General features: G+C 28.6%; 1 protein-coding gene across 3 annotated transcripts in view; it reads left to right on the top strand.

The window, feature by feature from the left end:
- Positions 1-25766, top strand: part of LOC107446644 (proton channel OtopLc) — a 120331-nt gene that overhangs the window by 68733 nt on the left and 25832 nt on the right. Inside the window, exon 1 of one of the 3 annotated variants that reach the window (XM_016061334.3) lies at positions 18940-19216. The exons of the other annotated variants lie outside the window; for them this stretch is intronic. Within the exon in view, the coding sequence (XP_015916820.1) occupies positions 19023-19216 (194 nt within the window). The 5' untranslated portion in view covers positions 18940-19022. Of the gene's footprint in view, positions 1-18939; positions 19217-25766 lie in introns of those variants that run through there. 3 annotated transcript variants of the gene reach the window in all.

Raw genomic sequence — 25766 nt, 5'->3', positions numbered from 1 at the left:
ATATAAAAGCTGCATGGTATTAAGAGACAAATGATTTTTATCTCTTTTTTTATTGCAATCAAATTAAAATAAAAATATATTGACCGGAAACTTTTGCATGCGACTGTAAATCATTGCTGTTATTGACTTATTGATAAATATTATGAAAATTAAACTTGTAGAATGTGCAACTTGCAACTTGAATAAGTTTTGATCCAACGATAGTTTTACTTAATTCGAAGTAATTTTTGTGGTTTGAGGGGCCTACTTAAAACATTAATTAGTGCAGTTGATAATAACAACTCAGACAAAAGCAAAATATCCACATCAAGAGGATATACCTTTTTGCCTGGTTCTCATCTTTTAAATAATAAGAGACAGCTGAAAACTAGAAAATATGGTATCAGCAGTTAAGTTCAATATCTCTCTCACGAGATTAATGAAGTTCATTAAACTACATCTCTTAATGTTTTATATGTTGTTTTATAATAACTGCTTGATTTGATTATTACTGTTACGCTATAATAACTGACTGATATGAATTATTTGACTTTGTTAAAGTTTTTATAGACATATACGAGAAAACATAGATACAGCTTTATTACTACAGTACTATCATTAATTGATTAATTAGCTGAATGAATTCATATAAAAAGCAACAGTAGCTACACCAGGGGTCCCCAACCTTTTTGTACCTAAGAGCAAATATCAGAATATCGGTCTAATGGCGGGCACCATTTATTTTTTCAAGATAATTTTTTGGTTGGTAGACATAGGTAATAATGCACACTACATGTAATGCACAAAAAATTTGATCTTAAAAATTAATTTAATTTATGAATAATTAGTATTAATATTCTTGTTGAAAATAAATTATTACTAAATTACTTGCAAAATATACGAAGCATAAAAATTGCTTATAAATACATAAAATACAGTCAATGTGATCTTTAGCATTGCATTTCACTGGCCAGAGCTTCAGAATTGGGAGAATATGATGAAATTCCTGCTCGCAAGCAATCGTCAAGGTGTTTATCTGTAAGTCGTCGTGGTCTATATTTTGATTTTATGATAATCATTGTCGAAAGCAATGATTCACACAAGTATATGTGGAACCAAAAAACGACTTTATTTAATATGCTGCTATTTTTAAGAATGGAAATTTATTTCTGTATTCCAGAATTTCTCGTTTTTCAGATATAATAGTTTTGAGGATATTGTTATTCTGAAGATCCTAAATTCCATCTTCACTTTTTCTCAGCCTTACTTGAAGAAATTCTGAAATGTATGTTGCTATTTCGGTTACGTTTATTTGGTTGGTAAAAGGATTTACAAGAAAGGCGACCATAGGCTCGATGTTAATAAATTGTTGAAAGCGCTTTTCAAATTGATTTTGAAGTAATTGGAGGTTGATGACAAATGTTGATAAGTCAATTTAACTGTTGTCTATCATTTTTTTCATGTTTGGAAAATGCACAAGAGACTTCATTTTCAAATGTGATATCCACAAAACTAGCTTTGCTCCGAACGTGTTTATAGCCCCTATCATTCTTGCTATATGTTTATCCTTCCCTTCAGCTCCAACTTTAAATTATTTAGTTTTTCCTTTATGTCTGTTACGAAAGACAAATCTGATAGCCAAAGAGGATCTCTTAGTTCTAAAAATATTTGATTTTTGTCAGCAAGATAATTTTTAATTTCTTTAATTAAACGTATAAATCTATCAATATATCTTTGGAGATGGAGCTCGTTTTCCCTGGCGATTTCTATTTTGGTTGTGTTTATCATCAATATTGAAAAAGCAAAAAAGATTTGCATTGCATTTAATGGGAAAATGGAAAGCTGAAATATTTTATCGTTGGGCACAAGCAGCGAGCAGCGGGCTCATATAATGAACCTGATATTATTAACTTTATTAAACGACAAAGAATAAAATGGGCAGGCTACGTTATCAGAATGGACGAAGACCGTACCACAAGAAGAGTTTTCAATGCCAGACCAGTTGGCACATGAAAAAGAGACAGGCCGAATTTGAGATGGATAGATGACCTAGAGAAAGACCTTTTGGTCTTAAAAACAAAAAATTGGAGAACACTAGCAAAAAAAAAAGTTAGCCTGGAAAAAACTTCTTGAGAAGGTCAAGGCCCACCCTAGACTGTCGAGCCATTGATGATGATGACAAGCAGCGGGCTCACCTAGACCGATCGACGGGCGCCATGGTGCCCGCGGGCATAGAGTTGGAGACCCCTGAGCTACACTATTAAACGAAAACCCTTTTTCAGCACTAATATATGATTTTTCAAACGTATTTGTTAGATTTAATATCTTGTTTAGTTTGACATTCTAATTATACGATATTTATCTCTGGCTTCAGAACTATGAGACTAAATAAAGCCAACATATTACCAACGGAACTTTTTTTAAAGACAAAAAAGAGAAAATGAATAGATGCTACTACCTTTCATCACATCTAAAACGTTTCGTTAGTTGTTCTCTTTTGCGACATTTTTGATATCACTCAATATACGGAAGTATACTGGGGGGGGGGATGAAGTATACGGAGTATACTTATCTGTGTATTCATAGATATTATTTGCAAATGTCTTATTCTAGCACAATTTCCATTTTGTTTTAGTGATTCTTTTTGTAATTAGCATCATTGGTTTGTACAAAGCGTTATATCTACCAAGCGTTTTGCAAAATAATGTTCTCTACCGGTAAATTTAATTCATTTCATTTATTTATTATTTTTGTTGCCTGCCGCAAATCCTTCATGTTATTGTTCTTGATTTCCGTTAACTTAGAAACCCAAATAATGAAAAAAATTCTTTGAATGCTACTTTAGGAGAAAGAAAAAAAAATATTAAAAAGGGGTGATCGTATGTATATAAAAAGGTTTAACAAAGGAAAGTGGATCATTGGTTGAAAGTTATTACCTCAGTTAGAGTTTCTCGAAGTAAAAAATAAAATCATGAACCACATAATTGTATATGGCATAACTAGGACTAGAAGGGTTAAGGGGGAGTTTAAGAACTTAAAGTATTTCATTGTTGTATTTTTTATTATGACTTGTTGCACTTAATTATTGTATTATCAATTAATAATAATTCAATATTGCAATAAAATTATTAATACTTAATTGCATATTCAATTAATATAACGTAATGTATTGATGCCAGCTTTTTCTTCCTTTTTAATTGCAGATGGTACCGGTAAAATGAAAACAAGAATATTTTTTTCTAATGCTAATAAAAATGGGATTGATGAATAACTGATTAAATTAACAAACATTAAAACAACAGTAAATTTTTACTCAATCATTTGAAGAATAATTATTTAATAATTCGGTGAACAATAACTTATTAAAATACTAAATTTCAAGCTATAGTTAAAAGATTTGTGTTAAATACTCTTTATTTATAGCTAGTTTATACTATTATGAAAAGAATTTTATCAATTTATAATGAAGAAATGTTTTAAAATCTTATATTGAATAACTATACTTTCACTCGATGATCAATAACTAATCAAATTAAGAGACGTTTGTGCGAAAGTTTTAATAAAAGACGAAATTTTTATTACATAATTTTGATTAGTAGCTATTTATAAATCTATGATGTATTTATCACTCAATTTTATGTATTTTATATATTTTATCACTCTATGATGAATCAATATTTTTAGTATATATTGATTTATTACTATTTATTCACTAAATACTAAAATTAACGGACGTTTCTACAATAGTTAATAAACTTTTATTTTTAGTAAAAACTATTTTATGATTTTCTGATATTTTAAAATTAAATGATGGATTCATTTTTTGCCGAATAACTATTTTAGTACTTTACTATGAATGACTCTTTTTTTCTCCATTTTAAAAGAGAATTATACTAAAATTACCGTACAGTATTGTAAGAACATTTCACGTAAATAAAAACAACCGTAATTCTAGCAATAAACCAAAATATCAGTATTTAAACCATTTATATAGTAACGGTTTATTTGAAATTCTAGTTTTCAAAATTATAATTCTTATTACCACACATTTAATAAAAATACAGAGCTGAAAAGTAAATTTAACCGAACAAATGATTTTTATGGCCTTCTCAAAGATTATCATGATAAAATTTCCAAATTTTAACAAATTTACCAAATTTTATCAAATGTTATAAAACTATATTTTCTTGTAAATTTTACAAAATTATTAAATAAGCGCTTCGGTAAAAAGTACCGAGCTTTTTGTTGTTCCTATAGAGCCAGAAATGCGGTGATTTTTACCATATTCTGGTAATTTTGACCATACTTTTTTTATCCTCAGTGTATGAATTTTCTTTTAATTCTTCTTTTTTTTCATTTTTTCTCAGCGTGGTTGGTTATGTGTGAAACGTACAGCAAATACTTTTGGACAGTTATTAGAAGTTTAAAGGCGAATAATCGTATTTCAAGATAGTGACAATATGGCTGCCAAAATCGCGGTTTGCTTACATGGAGTGTGGAGGGGAAATGTAAGTTCTTCTTGTGGGATTGAATTGAAAAACTGGTCATAGCTTATTTAATACCAAGTATATATTTATATGGTAACAGTTTACCGGAAATTCCATTTTTCAATACTATAGTTTTTATTAACCCACATTTATAAAAATATAGAGCATTGAAAAGTAAATTTAACTGAATATATGGTTTTTATGTCATGCTCTAAGGTATCATGATAAAATAACCACTTTTTTAAAATTTTTAAGCATATTATGAAGTAAGACTTTTACGTCATTAACCAATATCATTACCAAAAGCGCTTCAGTTAGAGTTACATTTTGCTGTTCCTATAGAGCCAGAAACACGGTAAATTTAACCATACTCTGGTTGTTTTGGTCATACTTTGCTTGATGAAAACGTAGCTGAATTACAAAGCATTACTTAAAGTAATTAATATTTCTGTAGGAAATTACTGGCTTCTCACACATTCATGCAATAGTTAATAGTTTTTTTTAAATAATTTTAATAAATAAGCACTTTATCAATCTGACTAATAAAAGTTACGATCACTCTTATAATAGTTAATTAGTTTGCATTTTTATTTACTTTGATACGACTCTTACGATCAACTGAGTGAAAATCCTCAACTGTAATTTAAAAGTTATTTAAAGAGCAAAGTCTGCTTCACCAGGCTTGTTTATGGCAAAATACATTTACGTCTGGGTTTTGTTTTGTCTTGCTGACGCTCAGATGAAGTGTGGATCCGTTAGCATTTTCACTTTTCAATAAGTGGAGAAAAACTAAAGAATTACATTTCATTCAAATAAGTAAATTATAATATTTCAACAGGTCGAAAATTGCTATTGGTTATATAAACAATAGATTTCTGGACAATGCGAATGAATTACTGATGAGTTCGTAACTGTTACTTCACTTAGTAGAATTTGAAAATATTCTCACTTTCTTCTTTGTTGTCTGAAGGAAAGGAAAGTTTAAAAAAATAGCCACATGGATAAGATGAAAAAATAGCTAAGTTTAAAATTCAAAGAAATGTATTTGTTGAAGAATCTCGCAAGATTTTTTTTGTGTCGCCTGAAAACAAACGAAGAATTATGGTAATACCAATTATCTTAATTTTCTTTCATTAATAATTATTCGAAGTTATGTTAAAAATGTACGAAATATCCTTTTTATAATTTGAAGGCATATGGAATCTTTTACTGGCATTTAAAACGATTGCCATGCCTTTTCTCAGAGCTTTTGTGCTTTTTTAAGTTCTATTGTAATGTGTTTAGTGTTCTTCTTTTAATTTGGAATTTTGTTTGACCTGATGATTTTCAGAATTTTTTTGAGTAGCTTTAAAATGTTTGAAATTAGTTTTTTCTTGTTTTGTATCTTTTATTAATACATGAAAAAAAGACCAATTTAGGTAAAATTGATATTTTTTCTTCCTTTTAATATTTAATACTGACTTGTCTCCAATTTAAATATGCTACTCTTTATGGAGTGCGTCTTATGTTTTTTATTTGGTAAATATAGAACTGTAAGTTGGTTAAAAAGGCTATCAACATTAATTACCTCAAGTTTTTTGAATGGGCAGAACAATTCTCATGTTGAAATATAAAAACTAGTGGGGGAAAGTGAAGTTTAGAAATTTATGCGTATAAATAAGTTAAAAAAATAACTCAAATTAAAATTTTAGGAAATAATTTTGTTGAATAATCTTGTCAAATTCTTTACGTGTCGCTAGAAAACAAACGGTGAATTATTCTACTTTTTTTTAAATTTATAATTATTATAAGTTACGTTAAAAAAGCAATAAATATTCATTTTCAGTTTAAGGATTCGAGAAAAATGAGGATTTTTAAAAAATCCCTTTTTTAAATATAAATTTGACATATAATTATGTTATTGGCTTTTTTTTTACATTCAAAGAGATGAGGGAAATTATTCGACTTGTATTTGCAAGCAATAACAAGTAAAAGAAACAAAATAGCCAATTTATGTTTTAAACACCTGTAATAGCGACTGGTAATACTAGCAAGTAACTTTGCCATGTGTTTCTTTGTTGTGTCGTGTGTGTTACTTTCACTTGCTTTCAGATGGTTCTTTCGGCCTTTTTATAAATTACTAAATACTTTTCAGGAGAGTAAATGTTATAGATTTCAGTGATATTTCGCTTATTTTTTGCTGTTGTTCGAGAATCGTTTGTTTCTTTCTCTAGAAATAAATATTTGTATCTTACCCTGTTATCCTGATAAGAATAATAAGACTTATTTTATTTCTTTAATAAGTTATTGAGCTCTAAGCATTGGTCAAATGCTTCCTCTGAAAGCTACAATAGTTGTTCTATTTACATGACGCTTAGTTATATAAAACTTGAACCCCAAAGTTCTGTTCAAATAGAGAATTTCGCCATTTTAATATTTTTATTTTTTGCTGTATTAAAGCGAAAGGAACTATAGAAAATTCAGTTTTTAACTGAGTGCCGAGTTGAGTTAATTCACGAATGAAATGGTTGTGTTCTTGTCATTTTAACTGTAGATAGTAAAATTGGAACCCTAAATAGTAATACATGGTAGTTCTGTTACTAACTATTTAAATATTCATCCGATCCCAAACAATCATCATTTTAAATCATTTAAATCAATTCAACAGGATCATTTAGATTTTCATTTTAAATTATCTTGATCAATTATTGTTCATTTTAAATCAATGTAACAGGACTAGTAAAATTTTCAATGCAATAGCAATAGAAAAACCAAACATTCTGAGCAATACATCCTTTCATGAGCTGTTAGCAAAGACCAAGTGACCAAGTGAAACACTGCACAGTTTAGGTTGTAAAAGAATATTGTAATCGTCTACAATGCATGAAGTATCACAAGTTTTGTGGGGAATATGTGGGGTGACATTTTGTTACAATATTCAAAATAAATGCTACAATCATGGATAGATATAGAACAATATTTAGAACCATTGAAATGCTTCTAAATGTTGAATATAAAAGAATATTGTAAGCGTCCACAATGCATGGAGTATCACAAGTTTTGTGGGGGGAAATGTGGGGTGCATTGTGTTACATCATTAAAAACAAATACTACAATCATTGATAGATATAGAATAATATTTAGAAGCATTATAATGCTATGTGCCTTAAATATCACGTCTTCTTTTACTGTTTTGTTAACGTTTTTGTTAAAGTTTTTTAAAAAAATAAAAAAAGTTCGTATTTTTCTATGCAATATATAATTTTTTTAAATATATTTATTACAAAGAACTTAATTTAAAAGGGTTTTACTTTTTACGTCTATGTTTCTCATGGTGCATAACAAATGCCCCTGGGCTTCCTCAGCTGGGCATTCTAAAAAACTACTTTGCGCTATCTAGTAATAAGCTTTTGGATTAACCTTCAGAATTTTATGCAACAAAAAACTAAGCTTGTTCGCATTCAATAGTTAGTTGATCTCTAACGAGATCTTTAACGCTACCATAGCCTCACTCTCCATGACATGCTTTCAACAAGTCCTGGTATAGCGGCTAGTGGTATTCTCTTCCAGTCGGTTTCGTGAAAGCATGTAAGTTCCTTCACTGATTTTGAAAAGTTATTTTCTCTTTAATACGGCAGTCCAACTCGATAGTGCTCAGATCTGGACAATGGACTGGCTAATCCCTTCAGTTAACCTCATTATCACCATACTATTCTATAGTGGACCTCACATCAATGCACCCAGCGTTATTGTTTTGGAATTAACATGATACCACGATTCCATAAAACTGCCACAATGTAAGAAGCTCAATGACATCGGAAATATTTCAATAATCGTTGTCGTCACAGTTCAAGAGGTCCAAATCAATGCTAGAAAAAAAAGCCCTCAAATCTTATTTTCATCAACGCACATTTAGTATGGATGTTCAAATAATTATTGGTAGATAGTTTACATTATCCTCTTCAGTTTCCTCTAAGTGAGTTTGAATCGGCTTTTCTCATTTTTCAGTTGTTGGTCTGGAGACCAAGATCAATTCTTATAGGCTTTGATGATGTTATTTTAATGAGTGCCTTATCTAAGATTATTTTGTGTTTTTTGTAGCTCCTTTGAAATGTGTTTAGTGTTTCTCTTAGAATTTAAAATTTTATTTGGCCAGTAGATCTTTAAAATTCTTCTGAGAGTTTTTTTTTTCTTTAAAGATGAGTTTTAAATTATGTTAATATAAGTATTTCAGTTAAATAAGTACTGCTTCAATAAATTAGAGTTTTATTTACTTCATTAACTCTCATAAGTTAAACACTTGGTTGTTTAAGTTGATAATAATGCTTCATAAAAAATTCTTATGCTGATAACTAAGCTTATAAAAAATTACTTTTCAACTTCATTGTATCAACACACGATAAAGATACTTCTTACTTTTTATTTTATTTCACTTCTTTGTTTTTTTAGAAGAAATTTATTGTTATTCTTTTATGTTGGTCATTTTCTGTTGAAAAAAAGAATTATGTGACACATGATGCTTTCTCTTTCTTTATCGCAATATTGCCTTTTTACAGTTAATATTATACGGAGAAGGAAAATAAGTAACAACAATAGTTTATACATATTAATATACCTTCATATGTATTAATATTACTTAATCCTATAGTTCTTTTCATAAAATAAGCTTAAAAATTGCATCAATATTCACATTATGTAGGCGAAAACTTCTAAAATACTTCGTTTCTTTTTTGTTTTTATCTATTTCCTAATGAAGTAATGAAATAGCTTTTCTATAATTTTATAAATTTGTCACACGTCTATCGATGGAAGCAATAGAGTTAACTACAGCTAATTATAATGATAGTTTTAGTACATGCACTAAATAGTCACAGCTGTCATAAAATATTTTTTTGTTTATAAAATTAAATCTATCATAAATTTTTTCCAGATTATCTTAAACAATTAATTTATAGGGAAAACTACTAGTGTTACGATCGTTTTGCGTTTTCTACTATTCATTATTTCTGCATGAAAAAAATTACTTTTAGTTAGAAAGATAATTCACTAAAACATAAGAAAATACGTTAAAATATCTGAAAAAATTACTTAAAAATGGATTAGTAAGATTTAAGTACTTTTAATATTTTTTCGTTCTAAACTAAATTGCTGTTAAGATAGTGAAAGATCAAGGGGGAAAGACGGTTTATTTCGATTTTTCAGAAAAATTGACGACTGATTCATAATCTGCTGCATTTTGAGGATAATTAAATTTCAACAAATCGATATGGTTCTTCCCAAGAGTTATTATACAGTTAAGAAGGTCCGTGCTGGTTCAAAACCGTTCCTGTCCCCACGCTTTCGTCATTTTTCTCAGAATCAGCTTCCATGTACATAAATCGTTCTTACCCTTTGGTTTTCAGTAACTTTTGGACCTACATAAACATACTAAATTACTTTTTCAAAAATATTAACCATCGTAAAATACTTTTAATTTTAAATAAAGAGTATTTTACTAATTAATCTTTTTTGTCTTAAATAGGCTTAGTATGGAGAAGGTTAGAAAGAAAAGATTATAGGCTGAGGTTACAAAAATATTTTTTTAATACAATCATAGAAAATTTTAGGTCAGAAAGCGAAGGTTATAGGCTGAGGTTAAAAAAAAACACTTTTTTAATTTCTGCAATGATTAATTCTTGTTAATAGAGAAAATTGTAAATATATTCTAAAATTTTCATTGAGAATTAAATTTAAACTCTATTGCTGTCAGAGCTTAGCGTTATATCTGTGTTATGTTCCCACCTTTTCGCTGCGTTATGCTTCCATTTTTTGCTATGTTATGCTCCCACCTTTTGCTACGTTATGCTCCCACCTTTTGTTGTATTATGCTCCCACTTTTTGCTGTATTATACTCCCACTTTTTGCTGTATTAAACTCTCATCTTTTCTTCCAGTTGTCTTATTCACACTTTTCAATAAAGATTTAGTCCTGAAGTGTTTTCAATTCAGAAATTAAAAATTATACGTCCTACAAAAATTACAATTAATTTGTAATTTATACATTCGTGCATATACACCTTTTTTTTTAAGAATTTAATTTTTATACCTCTTTTAATATAATAACTTAAATTTAAAACATTACCTTCAATTTAGGAAATTTAAAGAAAAGTGTAAAGTATTTTATAGTTGAAAAGTAAAAATAATATTAATATTTATATTGTATAAAAATTTTGAGTTAAAATTTGTCAAGATCAAAGTATTCAAGGTAATTGTTTTATGCTGCTCATGCGAAGAAAAAATTAATTATTTTCATATATAGTTAGTTGGAGATTGTAGTGGAAAAAATATGAAAAAAGTTAAAGTTAAATGTCGTTCTTATACTAAAAACAAAGATTGATGATTTCTGAAGCAGAATATTTGGTTTATAAATTTTTTCTAATGTTTACTAACTAGAGAGGCTTTGATAAATCTTGGTTTCTAGAGTAAATAATGGTTACCAATATTTTATTATTATCGAATATTGTAAGAAGAAAGCTGAAATAGGAAAACATTCCATAAACATTCTGTTCTCTTATGCGCGTCTTTTTAACTATGCAATTCTTTTGAAAATGAAAGGGACTTCCGACTGTAAAATTACGTTTAAATATGATTAAATTCGAATATCATACGTTTTTTTACCCGTTGACGCCATAATACATCCGAAGTTGATTGTTTAAATGTTCGACTCCAAACTTTCCTCAGAGACCGAATCCTTCATCCCATGTCCTTCATTAAAATTTTCACCGATTAATTTGATTGCAAAGTAAATGTTAATTTTAATTATGTAAGCCAAGTTTCTTTATATACGATTGGAATTANTTGATTGTTTAAATGTTCGACTCCAAACTTTCTTCACAGACCGAATCCTTCATCCCATGTTCTTCATTAAAATTTTCACCGATTAATTTGATTGCAAAGTAAATGTTAATTTTAATTATGTAAGCCAAGTTTTTTTTATATACGATTGGAATTAAAGTTATTTTATTTGAAATTACATTTTAAACTATAACAAAACAGTGGGAGAAGAAAATTATAAGAAATAATTTGTGTAAAATACTGAAATTGGGAAAAGACATTACAGAAATATTGCTAGATATCAATATTTCCCACGCACACTGGCGCATATATAAACATCTTATTACAGGAAGACGCCAGGTGGCTGAGTGATAGCTCTTCGTTCACTTGTGCCACAGGACCTTGGCTCGCTCCTCGGCCGGGCAAGGTTATCTCAGTGGGTCGATAAAATGAGTACCAAGTATGCTTGGGGACTAAAACCGAGGGGGTTGCGAGTTCAGCTGACCACCAAACTGGAACATCTGCTCTTGCACACCAGAGCCTAAGGTCAAGAAAACTGAGATGGGCACAGTAGGCCTTGGTCCTATATGGGCTGTCGCGGAGTTTAGTTTAGTATTACAAGAAGATTCTTAAGTTGACACTTATGAGCTAAAAACCAATTATTGATTTGCATTATCTCTTTTATTTACGTTGTAATTCGGTTAAGAAAATTTTATTTTGAAATTTATGAATCAAAAGATTTTTTTGATATTTCGAAATTAATTGATAAAATATCTAATTGAAAAAAATATATATTTATATATAATATTTTCAGAAAACACGAGCAATTAATTTTTTAGGAGTGCAAATAAATTATTGTAGGTAATTGTAATTGTTTTATTAGCAATAAATGGGCGTCATTATTTTATTTTTAAGAAAGTGGTCGCATGTTTGTAGTTGGATTGTGTTGAACTGTGTGTCAGAGATGTAAACTTATTGATAGAAATGAGTCTCTTTAATTGTTCATTGTTTAGAAGCATTTATTGGTTCATGGACATTAATATTTAATGAAGATTTTTACAAAGCATATATTCATCTAAAGTTCATATGAGTACAAAATAGATCTGAAAAATAAGATTGAAAGTGAAATGAGAATTAAAGAAATATGTTACTATAAAAACATTCTGTTCTTCATTAACATTCATTTATCACCTTTTTCATTAAAGATGGCAAATGATGGAGATTTTCATAAGTTATTTTTTATTTAATCACCACGTTTCGCTCTTAGCTATTAGATAGATTTTAGATTTAGAGTGAATTTAAGTTCTTAGTCATAAGTAAAAAAACTATAATATACTCCTGAGATTCAGTGTCCAATATATTGGACAACATTTAGCACAATTTTAATACTGAGAATTCTCTTTTCTATTTGGCTACCCTTGCAAAACAATCGAGTATGTGAAAATATAATCGAGTCTACCCCTGTTGGTCTGAGTCATTAATTACAGTAAAAAATAAGAAAGGCAAGAAACTCTATCCAAATAGTTTCTTGACAGTTGAATGATATATAAATATCCTATTATTTGCATCTAGTGAAATTTTTTTATGACCAAAATGTGAAAAAATGAGCCTAAAAATATTCGACAATTTACAAAAAAAATGCTGAAAGCTAAAATTTAAAATTTTTTTATGTAAGAATTAAAAATAACATAAATAACATAATAGAAAAAAAATGTTTATTTTTCGAAAAATTATTTTATCGTACTTATGAGTTACATATTTATTTTTGAGCTACTTATTTTAAAGTAAAATTTTCTTTTTCTGCCATTATATGAAGTTCAGGTTTCAGGAAGATATTAAACTTTCTTTTTTGAAAAAAAAAGAAACATTTTAGAAAATAATCGCCTTGTTTTTTCATTGTTTTTGTCGTCGACCGTTAAGGCAGAGAGGATGCGATTGTTTCCAGTGGCACCATCTATGGCCAAGAATTCGACTTTTGTCACACTCATGCGTCACACCCTTTTATAGAGCAGATCCCTTCATACATCAATTCATTCGTCCACAAATCGTAATTCTGACCTGAACCAGGGAACGATCAATCTTCAATATAGTACTTCCAGAAGTATCGATTTGTTAGGGGAATATAGGGGACTCTTTGGCCCGACAGATTTAACGTGTACCAGTCACCATTTACTACACGAGAAGTCTTCGGTCAGCTGGATTCGAACTACCGTTCACGTAAACGTGAGTCCAGCGCCCCGCCAACCAGACTTTCCCGGTCACTTGTTTTTTATTAGATTGATATTATTAGACTGTAGTTTTATAGCAAATATAGTTATACTAAATATTTATATTAAGCATGAATGAATAATTTTATTTTAACTATTTTATTTTGCGAACATTGCTGAACGATGAATCCATAATTTTTATTGATGTGCCAGTAAATAGACATTTTTTTCATATTGTTTCTTCAAAAACTAGTTAGTCCAAAAATTAAATTAAAAATTAATAGAATTAAATTCTGTTTATTAAACTAGTGAAAGAACAATAGTAAGAAATAATAGTGTGAAAAGGATGCAAAGAATAGTTAAAATGAATAAGTAAGTTGTGAGTTATTAATTTTTACACACAAGTCAACAATCTATATCATTTCGATGCATTGTGCGTCTTTGACAAAAATTTAAAATTAAAGTGGGATCTACTACGGAAGACTGTATATGTCACGGGCAATATAAATAATTGGGCATTGTTTATAATGCCCGCGCAATTTAAAAAGTGCCCAAAAGGATATGACAAAATGATAAATTATGTTGCAATTATTACATTGCCCGGTCATTATGTATAATGCTAAAAGTCAAGTGGGCAATTTGTGTCACACACAGCCACAGGGTGTCTTGGGATATTCATCCACTTTTAGATGCACCTGGATAATTTTTTTTAAAATTTTTTTCCGCACATGCGCTGTATAAAGCAACTACTTCAATTACTCTTATCTGGCGCAGTTTTTATTATTATTTTTTTAATTTTAAAGCAATAATTTCGTTATCAGTTTAAAATTGATTCAAACGCTTTGTTTAATTTTTTTTAATATTTAAGCTATAGCAAAAGTGGCACTAGACCTAGTATATATTTCGGACATTTACCAAAGGTCTAGTCATACTAGATCAGGTTAAGTGCCATTGCCCTGTATACATTTGCCCGGTATACCCTACACTGATGTTTTTCTAAGGTCAAGTGCCACTGCCCGGTATACCCAACACTGATGTTTTTTCTAATCCATCGTCAGTAAGTATTAAAATATCGAATAAATGTAATTATATCCACGAATAAATTAGTATCAAATTGGATGTAATAAATATTTCGGACATTCACCAATTTGATTGTCAACATTCACCGGTGAACATTGGCCAGCCAGAATCACACCACACTCACGTGGTTGTCCCATTGCTGTCAATTAATCAAAGTGTCCAAAGAAATAATAGCGGCATTTATAATGACCGGGCAATGTGAGAAATTATCGTAAAGTAATTCAAATTTATCAAATTGCCCAATTTTAATGGTCATTATTCATAATAACTAAGCATTATGAATACTGACCTAAATAATTACATTGCCCGTAACATATATAATATAATATATATATATATAATAAAATTTCGATGAAATATTTAAAAAAAATATTTCGTTCATTACATTAATAATATTTATTATGCATCCAAGCCGTCTTGACCTATGCATTCGAAGACCCTTAAACTCTGTCAAGGAAAGAGGCTAAATATTGTCATCTGAGGACGAAAGATCTTATAAACTATTTTTTGGCGAAGTAATTTCTTCGTTAGAACAAATACAGAAATTTACAAAATTTAAAGAGTGACTGATGTAATTAATTTTATAAATTTTAACAGAATGATATTTGCAGGACAAACACATCGCTTAGAAACCACTAGCCTGAAACATGTGATTTTCAAACATAAACCAAATGAAAGTAGAGCTATAGGACCTCAACAATTTAAATATTGACCTGACAAAATCTGGTGACAAAAAGAATTGTAACGTAGAGAAGTTCTGGAGAAGGTCAAGGGCCACCAAGGGCTTTTGGGCTCTTGATGATTATAACAAATATAAAATATTCAATGCAAGGATAAAGCAATATCTCAGAAAAAATTGTTTCTTGTAAAATAAACTGCTTACATAAATTGTACATATTTAATTTAATAAAAAAGTGATATAAGCAGTTGGATGCAGTCTGACAGGCATTAAAAAATCTTTATTTTTTAATCAAATTGCTTTCTTAGGGAAATGATTTGTTTTAAGTTGATTTCTAGTTGTTTATTTTCGTTTAAAAGTTACTTCACTTAAAGATATCTCTTCCTTCCCATAAAACTATACAATAAACTGCTTTCTTAAAGAATTAAATTTTTTTTGAATTAATTTTTTTAATAAAATGTATCTATCTCTGTTGAAAAAATTCGAGGTATATGCGTCGTTGGCTAATTTTATTTTATTTTATAACTGGCGTTTAACAGCCGACCTAATTTTGAGTTTGCGACTATTTATGTTCAACTCCATGGCCTTTTTGAACCCAATCCAGAAGACAAGGGAACTCTTGAATCAAGTATTGGGAGAAATTTGGCACCTGGAGGACTTTTTGAGGGCACTAACCAGCATTTGCGTTGTATGAAGGGGAAAACCAAGAAAACCTTCCATGGTTAGCCCGACGGAATGAGACTTTAAATCATGATCCGTCAACCATTTAGGATAATTTACGTCAGCAAAGTGGCCCGAGCAAGCCGGGTGCGGAATTCGAACCCGGGGAACCCTATTGGGCGGCGAATGCTCTATCTCCTGAGCCACCACGACTTCTTGTAGGTAAACAATAAATTCTAACAATAGCGTCCAAATAGAGATCTTTTAATTAATATCGAAAAAACTCTGGACATTAATCTACTTCAGGTAAAAACATGCTTTGTGTTTTAAATTAGTTCGAAACACTGATTTCAAAGGGTTGTAATACTCTGACATTTAAAAGCTGTAGGTTAAGGTTGTATTACTCTGTATTACTATTTAATTGTATTACTCTGTTGTATTACTACTTAAAGGTTGTATTACTCTGACATTTAAATACATAAAAAAGTATAGCTACTAACTCACGCTTTTAATGGTAGAGTTGCAAAGAAATTGGGTGTTACATTTTTAAATTTTTGTTGATCATAAAATTTTATTCTGTTTGCATTCCGTACTAAAAGTAGCATTTGGTATTATTAAAAAAATTATAAACAATGCTTAAAATACTTTGTGTGTGTGGTTTTATAAATTCAGAAGTTCGTAGGCTAAAAGACTTGTCTCACTTTTAAAACAGCCGCCGTCTTTTTGACTGCCTTATTGAATATTTCTCGTAGGCTAATTGGAAACCCTTTAAAATCAATGTTATGAGCTAATTTAGAACATAAAGCATGTTTTTACCAAAAGTACATTTATGTCTGGATTTTTTTTCGATATTAATTAAAAGATCTCTATTAGGATGAATTGTCGTCACATTAGTATTTTGTAACATGTTTATGAAAAAACTTGCCTTCCATTTTTGTTATTTCAAACGGAAATGAACAAAATGGCTATAATTACATTCAATTCAAATGTATTTATTCTTTCCCTTTATTTATATTAGCAAAAATTAAACAGAATCCCAGGATACTACTTTTGTTCCGATTTCCGCATCTCTGTTATGGTGTCCGGTGACAATTATGAAGGTTATCTTCAAAACTGTTTCCGAAACAGACCGTCACAAATAAAATGCTGTAGAAATAACTCATTCATTTATAGCGTGACACCAGTTTTCCCAAAATGTATCACCTTTTATCTCTTCATTCAAAAGTAATTATGGTTTTTATTTAAATATTTTTTAATCGATTACAAAATTAAAGAAATCAATCATTCACTTTGCATAAGAATGAATTCAGCTATTAGTTGCCTAATGAATCTAACGGATATATACTTTTTTTAGTTTTATTACCTCGTCAAGTTTCATTCGTATTGACTACATTATTTGGTACCGTGGAGAGTATTTTGCAATATTGCTCTTAGTTTTACCCAGTTTTGCACTGTAAATGAGAAAGAAGAACATATGTGGATGTTTCATTTATTGTTGTGAATTATTATAAATATTGCTTTTTATCGAGGAGATTATTTTAGGAAATCGTTCCCAATACAGCCGATCATTGATGGTTGTTTTATTTAATATTGTTAAATTCTATAAATATTGATTAATACGGAGGGGAATGCTTTTCGAAATAGTTTAGAACAATATCAAGTTTTGCATAATGCACAAGTAACAATATTTTTATTAGGTGTTTTATGACTGTTATGTTTAGTTATTGAGAAAAATATCCTTTTCGTCATGTCCTGCTACTCAGTGTAACAAGAATATTATACTGTATTTTTAAGCCTTCCATTGCTTAGGGAACACATCGTTATACAATATCATTAACTTCTTTATTGAGTAGCCTTAAATTCTTTTTAATATTGTGCACTGTTGTTATCGTTTGACTTCGAGGAAAATATTATACGGCATCTTTTAAAGTTATGTGTTTTTGAAATATTTAAATTGCACGAGGGTGTTAGTCTGTTTTACAGTAGATTTCGTAAAGTCTATTTCCTGTCTATCAAATGCTGTTTATGTTTCTGTACTGTGTGCATCGTTTGATACCGAGAAAAGTATTGTACGACGTCTTTCATAGTTATGAGTTTCTGAAATATTTAAATTTTCTTGGAACTAGAAGGCGTTTGTCTGTTTTATAGTAGATGGTATAAAGCTAGCTTCTTGTCTATCAAATGTTGTTATATTTCTATACTGCGTACATAGTTTGTACAAGTCTGTGCGTATCGTTTCAGACGGAGGAAAATATTGTATAGAATCTTTCACAGGTTTGTGATTTTTAAATATTTACTTTACTAGAGGGCGTTGATCTGTTTTATAGTACATTGTATAAAGCGTGCTTCTTGTTTATCAAACGTTGTTTATGTTTCTACTCTGCGTACATCGTTTCAACAACACTGTGTGCATTGGTTTTTGTACAACACTGTGTGCTTCTTTTTACATCGTGGAAAGTATTGTATAGAATCTTTCACAGGTTTGTGTTTTTAAAATAATTATATTACAAGAGGGCGTTGATCTGTTTTATAGTACATTGCATAAGTCTATCAAATGTTTATGCATCTACACTGCGTACATCGTTTCAACAACACTGTGTATATCGTTTTTTGTACAACACTGTGTGCATAGTTTTAGACAGAGAAAAATATTGTAAAGTATCGTTCACAGTTCTGTGTTTTTGAAATATTTACATTACAAGAGGGCGTTGGTCTGTTTTATAGTAGATTGTGTAAAACCTGCTTCTTGTCTATCAAATGCTGTTTATGTTTCTACCATCAACAAAGGTATAGTGCCTTTTTATTGATCATTTTGAGTAGATGCGTACGTTTATACCAAAATAGTTCGCATAATGTAATCATGTTAGTCATAAAAATGTCAGTGTACAGGATAGCCGTGTAAAAGCTAAGTAGTAAGCTGCAACGGATAATAAATATTTAACGAGCAGTAACAAATTAGCCCTGCTTCGAGCAGAATGACTTAAGTGATTTAAATGCCGCGCAAGAGAGAAATCTTAAAATAAGTGGAAACCTTGAAGAAGAGTGCATAAGCAAGCGCTTGTCAATCATCGTATGTCAGACATTTTCTCTGTTGTTTCACAAAAGAATTGTCATCGCTTGTGTATGCAACTGGACTAAAATGGCTCAACAAGAAGACAGAAATATTAGGGAAAGTAGTGCCGGTATTCATGCGTCGAGAAAAAATAGAAGTATTGTTGAACATTCTGCACCAAATGCAAATCAGGATTTACATGGAAATGATCGGAGATTTACTGATTGGGCTGTAGATGATTCCCAATCACAATCGATATGGAGGATTCTAAGTCACTTAGTGTAAGTCTTTTCTTTACCATATTTACTGCAAAAATTTATTTTTAATTCCTTTTGACTTGTTTCAAAGCGCAGTGTCATTTTATTGAAAAGAGCATGCTCATATAGTGTTTACTATGCCACCAAAACAATCTTTATCATTGCATTGGGTTTATCTTTTCAGTATTGATATTTTTTATTGACACTATAAGTTCTTAAAATTTTAATTGCAACATTTCACAACTTCGATAAATAACCAAAATTTAAAAATATACACACATAAGAAGTTGCAGTGCAAAAAAGAATTCAAATTATATGCAATTGAAACAATGTTTTGACTAATGTCTCCGTAGATTTTCATTCATTACATAATGCATCTTGTAAACATATAACTGACATGCAAAAAAAGTTTATTGTATCAAAAAAAAGGAAAATTTTGTTTGTAAGATTTACTACTCCCTTATTATTAGATTCGAAGAACTAACATTCTTAATTATAGCATATAGCAGGCAATGAAATTTCAATTCCAAAGTTCTTAGTTGACCGAACTAAAAGTTTTGCTCGTGATTATTTTACATTCATTAGAGCATTTTTTAAAATGCTGACATATGTAGAATGAAAAGCATTTTTTTGGGATGAGGACATATTTTTTGAGATAATTTTAACTAGAATGGTTTCGTATTTGAAAAGTGAGTGACTCAGCATTTCTTTTTTGTGCTAAAAAGAAAAAAAATGCTGTTGCTTGATTTCTAAACACTTCCATGTGCCACTTCATTGAAGCTCAATAATCTAAGCGTATATAATTTAATTTAAACTCAACTTTTTAAAATTGAAACTTACTAACGAGCCTTAAATATTTGGTAGCCAATTATGAGTTGTCGAGTGGAAATTTCGTGCCATGCACTATAGTTTAATTGTTACTACTGTGTCAAAAAAAAAGAAAAAAAAATACACTTGTAGTTGCGGTGATCTTGTAAATTTTTTCTGGAACTATACAGTGTGATTTTCATTATTAAACAAGCAATTGACAAAAAAGGTAATAAAAATAAGCGTAAAGTCTGAATACTTTTTTAGCCAATGGCAGGCAAGTGTCATTCAATGACTTAGTCAAATTAATTGTGATCGGATTGATCAAATCAAAAATGATTTTATGAGAGCTTAATGGAAATAAAAAACCCTAGTACAAATATGTTCAATTAGGTTTACAAGAAAGATTTAGCATACAATAAGGTTCATTTTCGAAAATATTTTTTTGTTATTCATTTGAAACAATTTAAAGTCAATGCTCAAAAATACACATAAATAAAATGCATGCAGAGATGTCCTGTATAGATAGTAAATTCATTCTTTAATTTATTGAAAAAAATTTAAGTTTTGAATTATTCTTTGATATTAATCTCCTTATGCTTCATATCATAATAAAGTGAACCTTTGGAAATATCCATTAATAATGATTTAGATTTCAGAGCAAAATCCGATCTATAAAATTCACTATTATCATTTATTTTTAGGTTTATTGTACTTTAGTGCTTCTTTCTTCCCAGATTTTGTACTTCAAAAAATATTTTTTACATATTTGTTGGAAATTGAATTCTCGAAAGAAAATCCATCGAGTTTATTACTTAATCAGATGTATTAGATAAGTGTTGATAACAAAGCTAAATTGAATCAAAAATAGAGTTCATATTAGGGTGGGCTGAAAAATTCGAAGCATCTTAAATCTTTTAGAGAGGATGCAGAAAAAGTGTCAACTATCATCATTCACATTGAAAAATAAGAATGGCCAAAACTACGACAATATGGTAAAATTTACAGCGTTTCTGGTTCTATGGGGACAGCAAAATCTAGGTAATTTTTACCGAAGATTTCTGCTGATGATTTTGCTAAAATTAACAATAAATTATGGTTTTATAATTTGTGATAAAATTCAGAAAATGTGCTAAAATTTGGTAATTTTTTGCTTATACATTAGAACTTGGCACAAAAGCCATTTATTCGGTTAAATTTATTATTCAGTTTTGTATTTTTTCAAAATTTGTGGTAATTAGAACAATAATTTTAGAGACCAGACTTTCCGGGAAACTGTTACCATATGAAAGAGAAAATTACCAAATGAATGGTTTTAATACCGTATATTTTGGTTTTATTAATCAGAAGTATGCTTTTTATTTATTTATTTACTTTTACCAGAAATGTTATTACCATACAGAGCGGTAATTTCACAGGAATTTTTTTCTCAATTCAGAAATACGCAAAATCATATATTTCTGAATTGCGTTCTGTTATCTCAATAAGCCAAAAGTTCTAAAAATTGGACTAAATATGCTTAGAATTCAAAAGAAATCTATAGATTTTTTAAATCTGTTTGCGGCGACGGGAAGACTTTTTTTAAAATCAGTTTGAGGTGTCAGGATGGGAGATAATGAAAGGTTTCTGTCACCTCTAAAATTTTTCTCGATTTGAGAAATTTTATCTGTCATTTGTCAGATTTTAATACTCAAAAATATCGCATTTAATGCAAATGAACCAGGATTTTTTTTTACTATTTAAGCTACAAAAAAAGAAACATCAGCTACGGTAAAAATTAAAAAATAACTAAAATTTGCTTTCAAAAAATTTAAAAAAGCTTTTTCAAATGCTTCTTTTTGCGCTGCTACCAAAGAATGTTAGAAAATTGTAAAGAAAAGAGTAATAGTAGTAATTAGAGAGCACCAAAGATTAAGCAATCAAGGCCAATTTAAATGCAAGAAATATATTATGAATTAGTAAAATTAGAAATTCATTTGATAAATTTAGCATTCTCTCATTCTATCAAAATTTTAAATATGCGGCCCCCCTGTTTGCGGTTGAACTTAAAACAACAGCTCTTAACAAAAATATAGGCACAACGTTTCAGAGTTATACTGCACACAATTTGAAATATTAGGCGACATTATTTGCATCATATTAAATTGAAGTAGGTGTGATTATTGATTCATTTAAAATGTGTTTTTAATATTTCAAATAGTAATTAAGGTTGCAGAAGATATTAATTTAAAATTCAAAAAATTTGTAATGATCAGAAATAGAAATTTTTTAAGATTCAATGCTGAGCCACGATCTTCCACTTTACATAATTATTTGAATATTCAGCATTTTAATCTAATTTTTACAACCTTGACTCATTAAAATGGCAGAAGCCATCAATTTAGAAATATAAGATTTAGCATACATTTATAAAATCAGAGAATTAAACTTAAATTGATTTATCATACTTCGTAATGATGAAAGATAATAATTTTTACTCATTATCGTTCAAAGACTTAAGATGCTTTAAATTTTTTGTTCGATCCAAATATTTATGTTATAATAGTTTTTGGGAGATTTTTTGGAAATACTATGAATAATTTTTTAAAATTTAAAATATTAAATTACCAATAGATAGCTTATTATTAGCATGTTCATGAAAAGATTTTTTTGGTCATTATAGGATATATTTTTTCTGAGACTTGCTGTTCCTCAATTTTTATCTTAAAATTTTTAACTTTTTATCATTTATTACGAAACATAAAGATTTGAGCTAAATTGAATTGCTCCATGGTTAATTATTGATGGTTCAACTCTTTTTCCTAAAGAACTGCACTGTTCTATTCTTAAAAAACAAGAACATGTAAAATACGTTGTACTAAAAACCTAATTTCGACCTCAAACTGCATAGAGGGGATGCTTCAATTTAAAAAGAAAACATACTTAATTTGATTTAAATTTTCATAAACAAATTTCGTTCACTAGTATTTCAATAATATCATTATATTGAATCATAATTTAAGTTTATCAAAATAACTACTATAAACAAATAATCACATGCTGTGGTTCAAATCTTTGAACGTACAAATCTGTAAGAAATCAAAATTTTGAAATTTCAGGCCTAAAGGAAAATAAAGTTTAAAATCGTGCAAATGTTTAACATTTTTTTAGACTAATTATTTATAAAATTAAAATTTTTTATTGCTTTTCATTAAGTTGTATGAACATTAAGTCATTATTTTCTTTTCGAATTGTCTTTCAATGGATTGTTGCTAGTAACATTCATTTATATTTTGAAGTTATTTTTATTTTCCTAGTTATTGAAGTTATTATTATTATGTTTTTATATTTTTAGTTATTGCTATTTTTTTTATTTCAATAAAAATGATCGGCTAGTTATTAATACGCTACATTTCAGGAAAAATAGTAAGTTTTGCGCCATCTTATAAATAATTGATCTTGTTATAAATTTTTCCAACCTTGATAAAAAAATTCAGAAAATCCAAATTTTGGGAACGTCTAATTTGCTCTTAAATTTTTTTATTTGTTTAATATTCAAACCGTCTTCTTGCTCTTTTTTGGCGAGTTAAGTATACAAAAAAGATGATTTTTAGACTGAAATTTCTTCCCGTATTCATTAATTGATTTTCTTTCTTATTTTTTTTAAAACTCAAACGTCTACTTTTTGTACTGAAGAGTACTAAAAATGTTTTTATTTTGTAAACAGTAAATTATGCTCACAAATATCTTTAATCATTTGGCGATATTTGATTGTTTATTAATTCAGGGTTTCAATTCATCATGATCATAACATACAATAGTGAATAATAAACTCAGGAATTTGAAAACAACTATTTATTCGTAGATGCAGCATTCCCATTTATTCATGAAACAGTTAATATATCCGTTATTTTTGTATAAAAAGTGAAACAGAAATGGGTTTTGTTTAAAGCTGTTTCTGTAATATAGGTTCACAAGTGTGTTTTAACTTGTTTTCAAGACAGTAATAGATTTACAGCCATGTACATGAAGATAAAAAGATTCGAAATTGTTAAATTTGTAAATTTCAAATTTCAATGTCTGGCTCTTTGCTTGACTTTGTTGTCTGACAGACATTCGGCTGACTTCGGTAGCTAATAAAATAATTCGGTCAATAAAAATAATTTACTATTTCAATATCAATATGTTTTGACTTGAATAACGGGTTTCTAAACTTGCTAAATAGAAATTAACTAGTGCACTCTATTTTCCTTCTCATTTTCTTTTAAAAAAATGAATATAAAAATAAAAATAGGAAAGATAAATTCTTTTCAAGCAATTATTAATAACTAAATTCTTATATCCAGAACTATTATAAATAATATATTTCTTTTTTGAACTTGTTTTGAACTAATACATAGTTAATTATTAATAATTTATTTAGCTACTCGAATTTATAAGAAAATTGATTAGCTAAGTTGTTCAGACCTTAGAATTTCATATCACATTTAAACGAAATTATACACATAAATTTCTACACATTTATATACTAGTTTACATATTTCAACTACATTGTATGCCATTTTGTTTAATATTAAATAAAAACTCCTAAATTAAACTTATTTGAAGTTTAAATTCTATTATATATTGATTGATTTTAATTTATGTACTTATTTATGTTGTTAAATTGAAATTCTCTTTCACGATGTGCAATAATCTCTGTCCTCCGTTTATTCTGGTAACCTAATTTCTGTGGTAAATAAATGTAATACATTTTTTTAAAAGAGTTTAATTTGTAGGACCAATTTTTTGAAGGTTTATAGTGATTTTTAAAGTCTAATTTGGTTCGTAAGCCTGCTTAAAGCTTAATGAAAAGTTTAACTTGCTTTAAAAAAACGATAGAATTGATATAAAAAAATGTTAAACGTTGTTCTTAATGAATGAAATAGTAATCCAAAAGGGTAAAACTGATTTTCAAAAAGTTCAATTAGATGCTGTTCGTTCAAGTCTAATTAGGATTGCAAATCCAGAAACCTTAATATATTTTCCTTTTGAACTAAATTACATTTTGAATAATAAATCAATAGATTTAATATCTCAACTGTTTAATTGAATTATAATAACATTATTACGAATGATGTAAAAATGTCAAACTTGTAAATTAAATTATATTTTAACTACATAAGTTATTAGCAACAAGTTTTTTCTCAAAAAGCTAGATCTTTGGAAACCAATTTACTTTTTTAAATTAGACTGAACTTGAAACTGGAAAAAAAAATTAGAGTTAATCAATTTAAACTCTGTAAGATTTAAGTAAGTATTTGTAAGTTACAAATATTTTTAATATTTTTTTGAGAAATTCAGTTTGAGTTGCAAAAGGTTTATTTTAATATCCAAAACATGTTACGGTGATTTTAATTCTATTAAAAGGTTTATTTTAATTTTTTATCTACTTTGCAGAAGGTTCGTTTGAACTTGGAAAATTTCTACAATATTTTATTCTATTCAGAAAATGTTGAATTTCAAGCATTAAAAATTTATTTCTAAAGTTTAAATTTGTCATTATCTGAAATTTCAGTTAATCACAAAATAATTTCGAATTTAAAAATGTTCATTTAATTCAAGATTGCCAATTTAAACTTAATTATGACTTTCAATTACTTAACTTATTACTTAGCCATTAACATTTCTTATGTTTATCATTCTTCAGTGAATATGTGGAAGAATCTTTTTAAACAATTTAGTAGCTTAATTTTTCTCAGAAGAAAAAGTTATTATATGAGTGAATTAAATGAGAAGCCATCGGGTA

The sequence above is a fragment of the Parasteatoda tepidariorum genome, chromosome X1 (assembly GCF_043381705.1).
Source record: "Parasteatoda tepidariorum isolate YZ-2023 chromosome X1, CAS_Ptep_4.0, whole genome shotgun sequence".
In the NCBI taxonomy this organism is placed as follows: Eukaryota; Metazoa; Arthropoda; class Arachnida; order Araneae; family Theridiidae; genus Parasteatoda; species Parasteatoda tepidariorum.
Note: the sequence above shows the minus strand (reverse complement) of the source record. Positions and strands in the feature narration are given on the sequence as shown.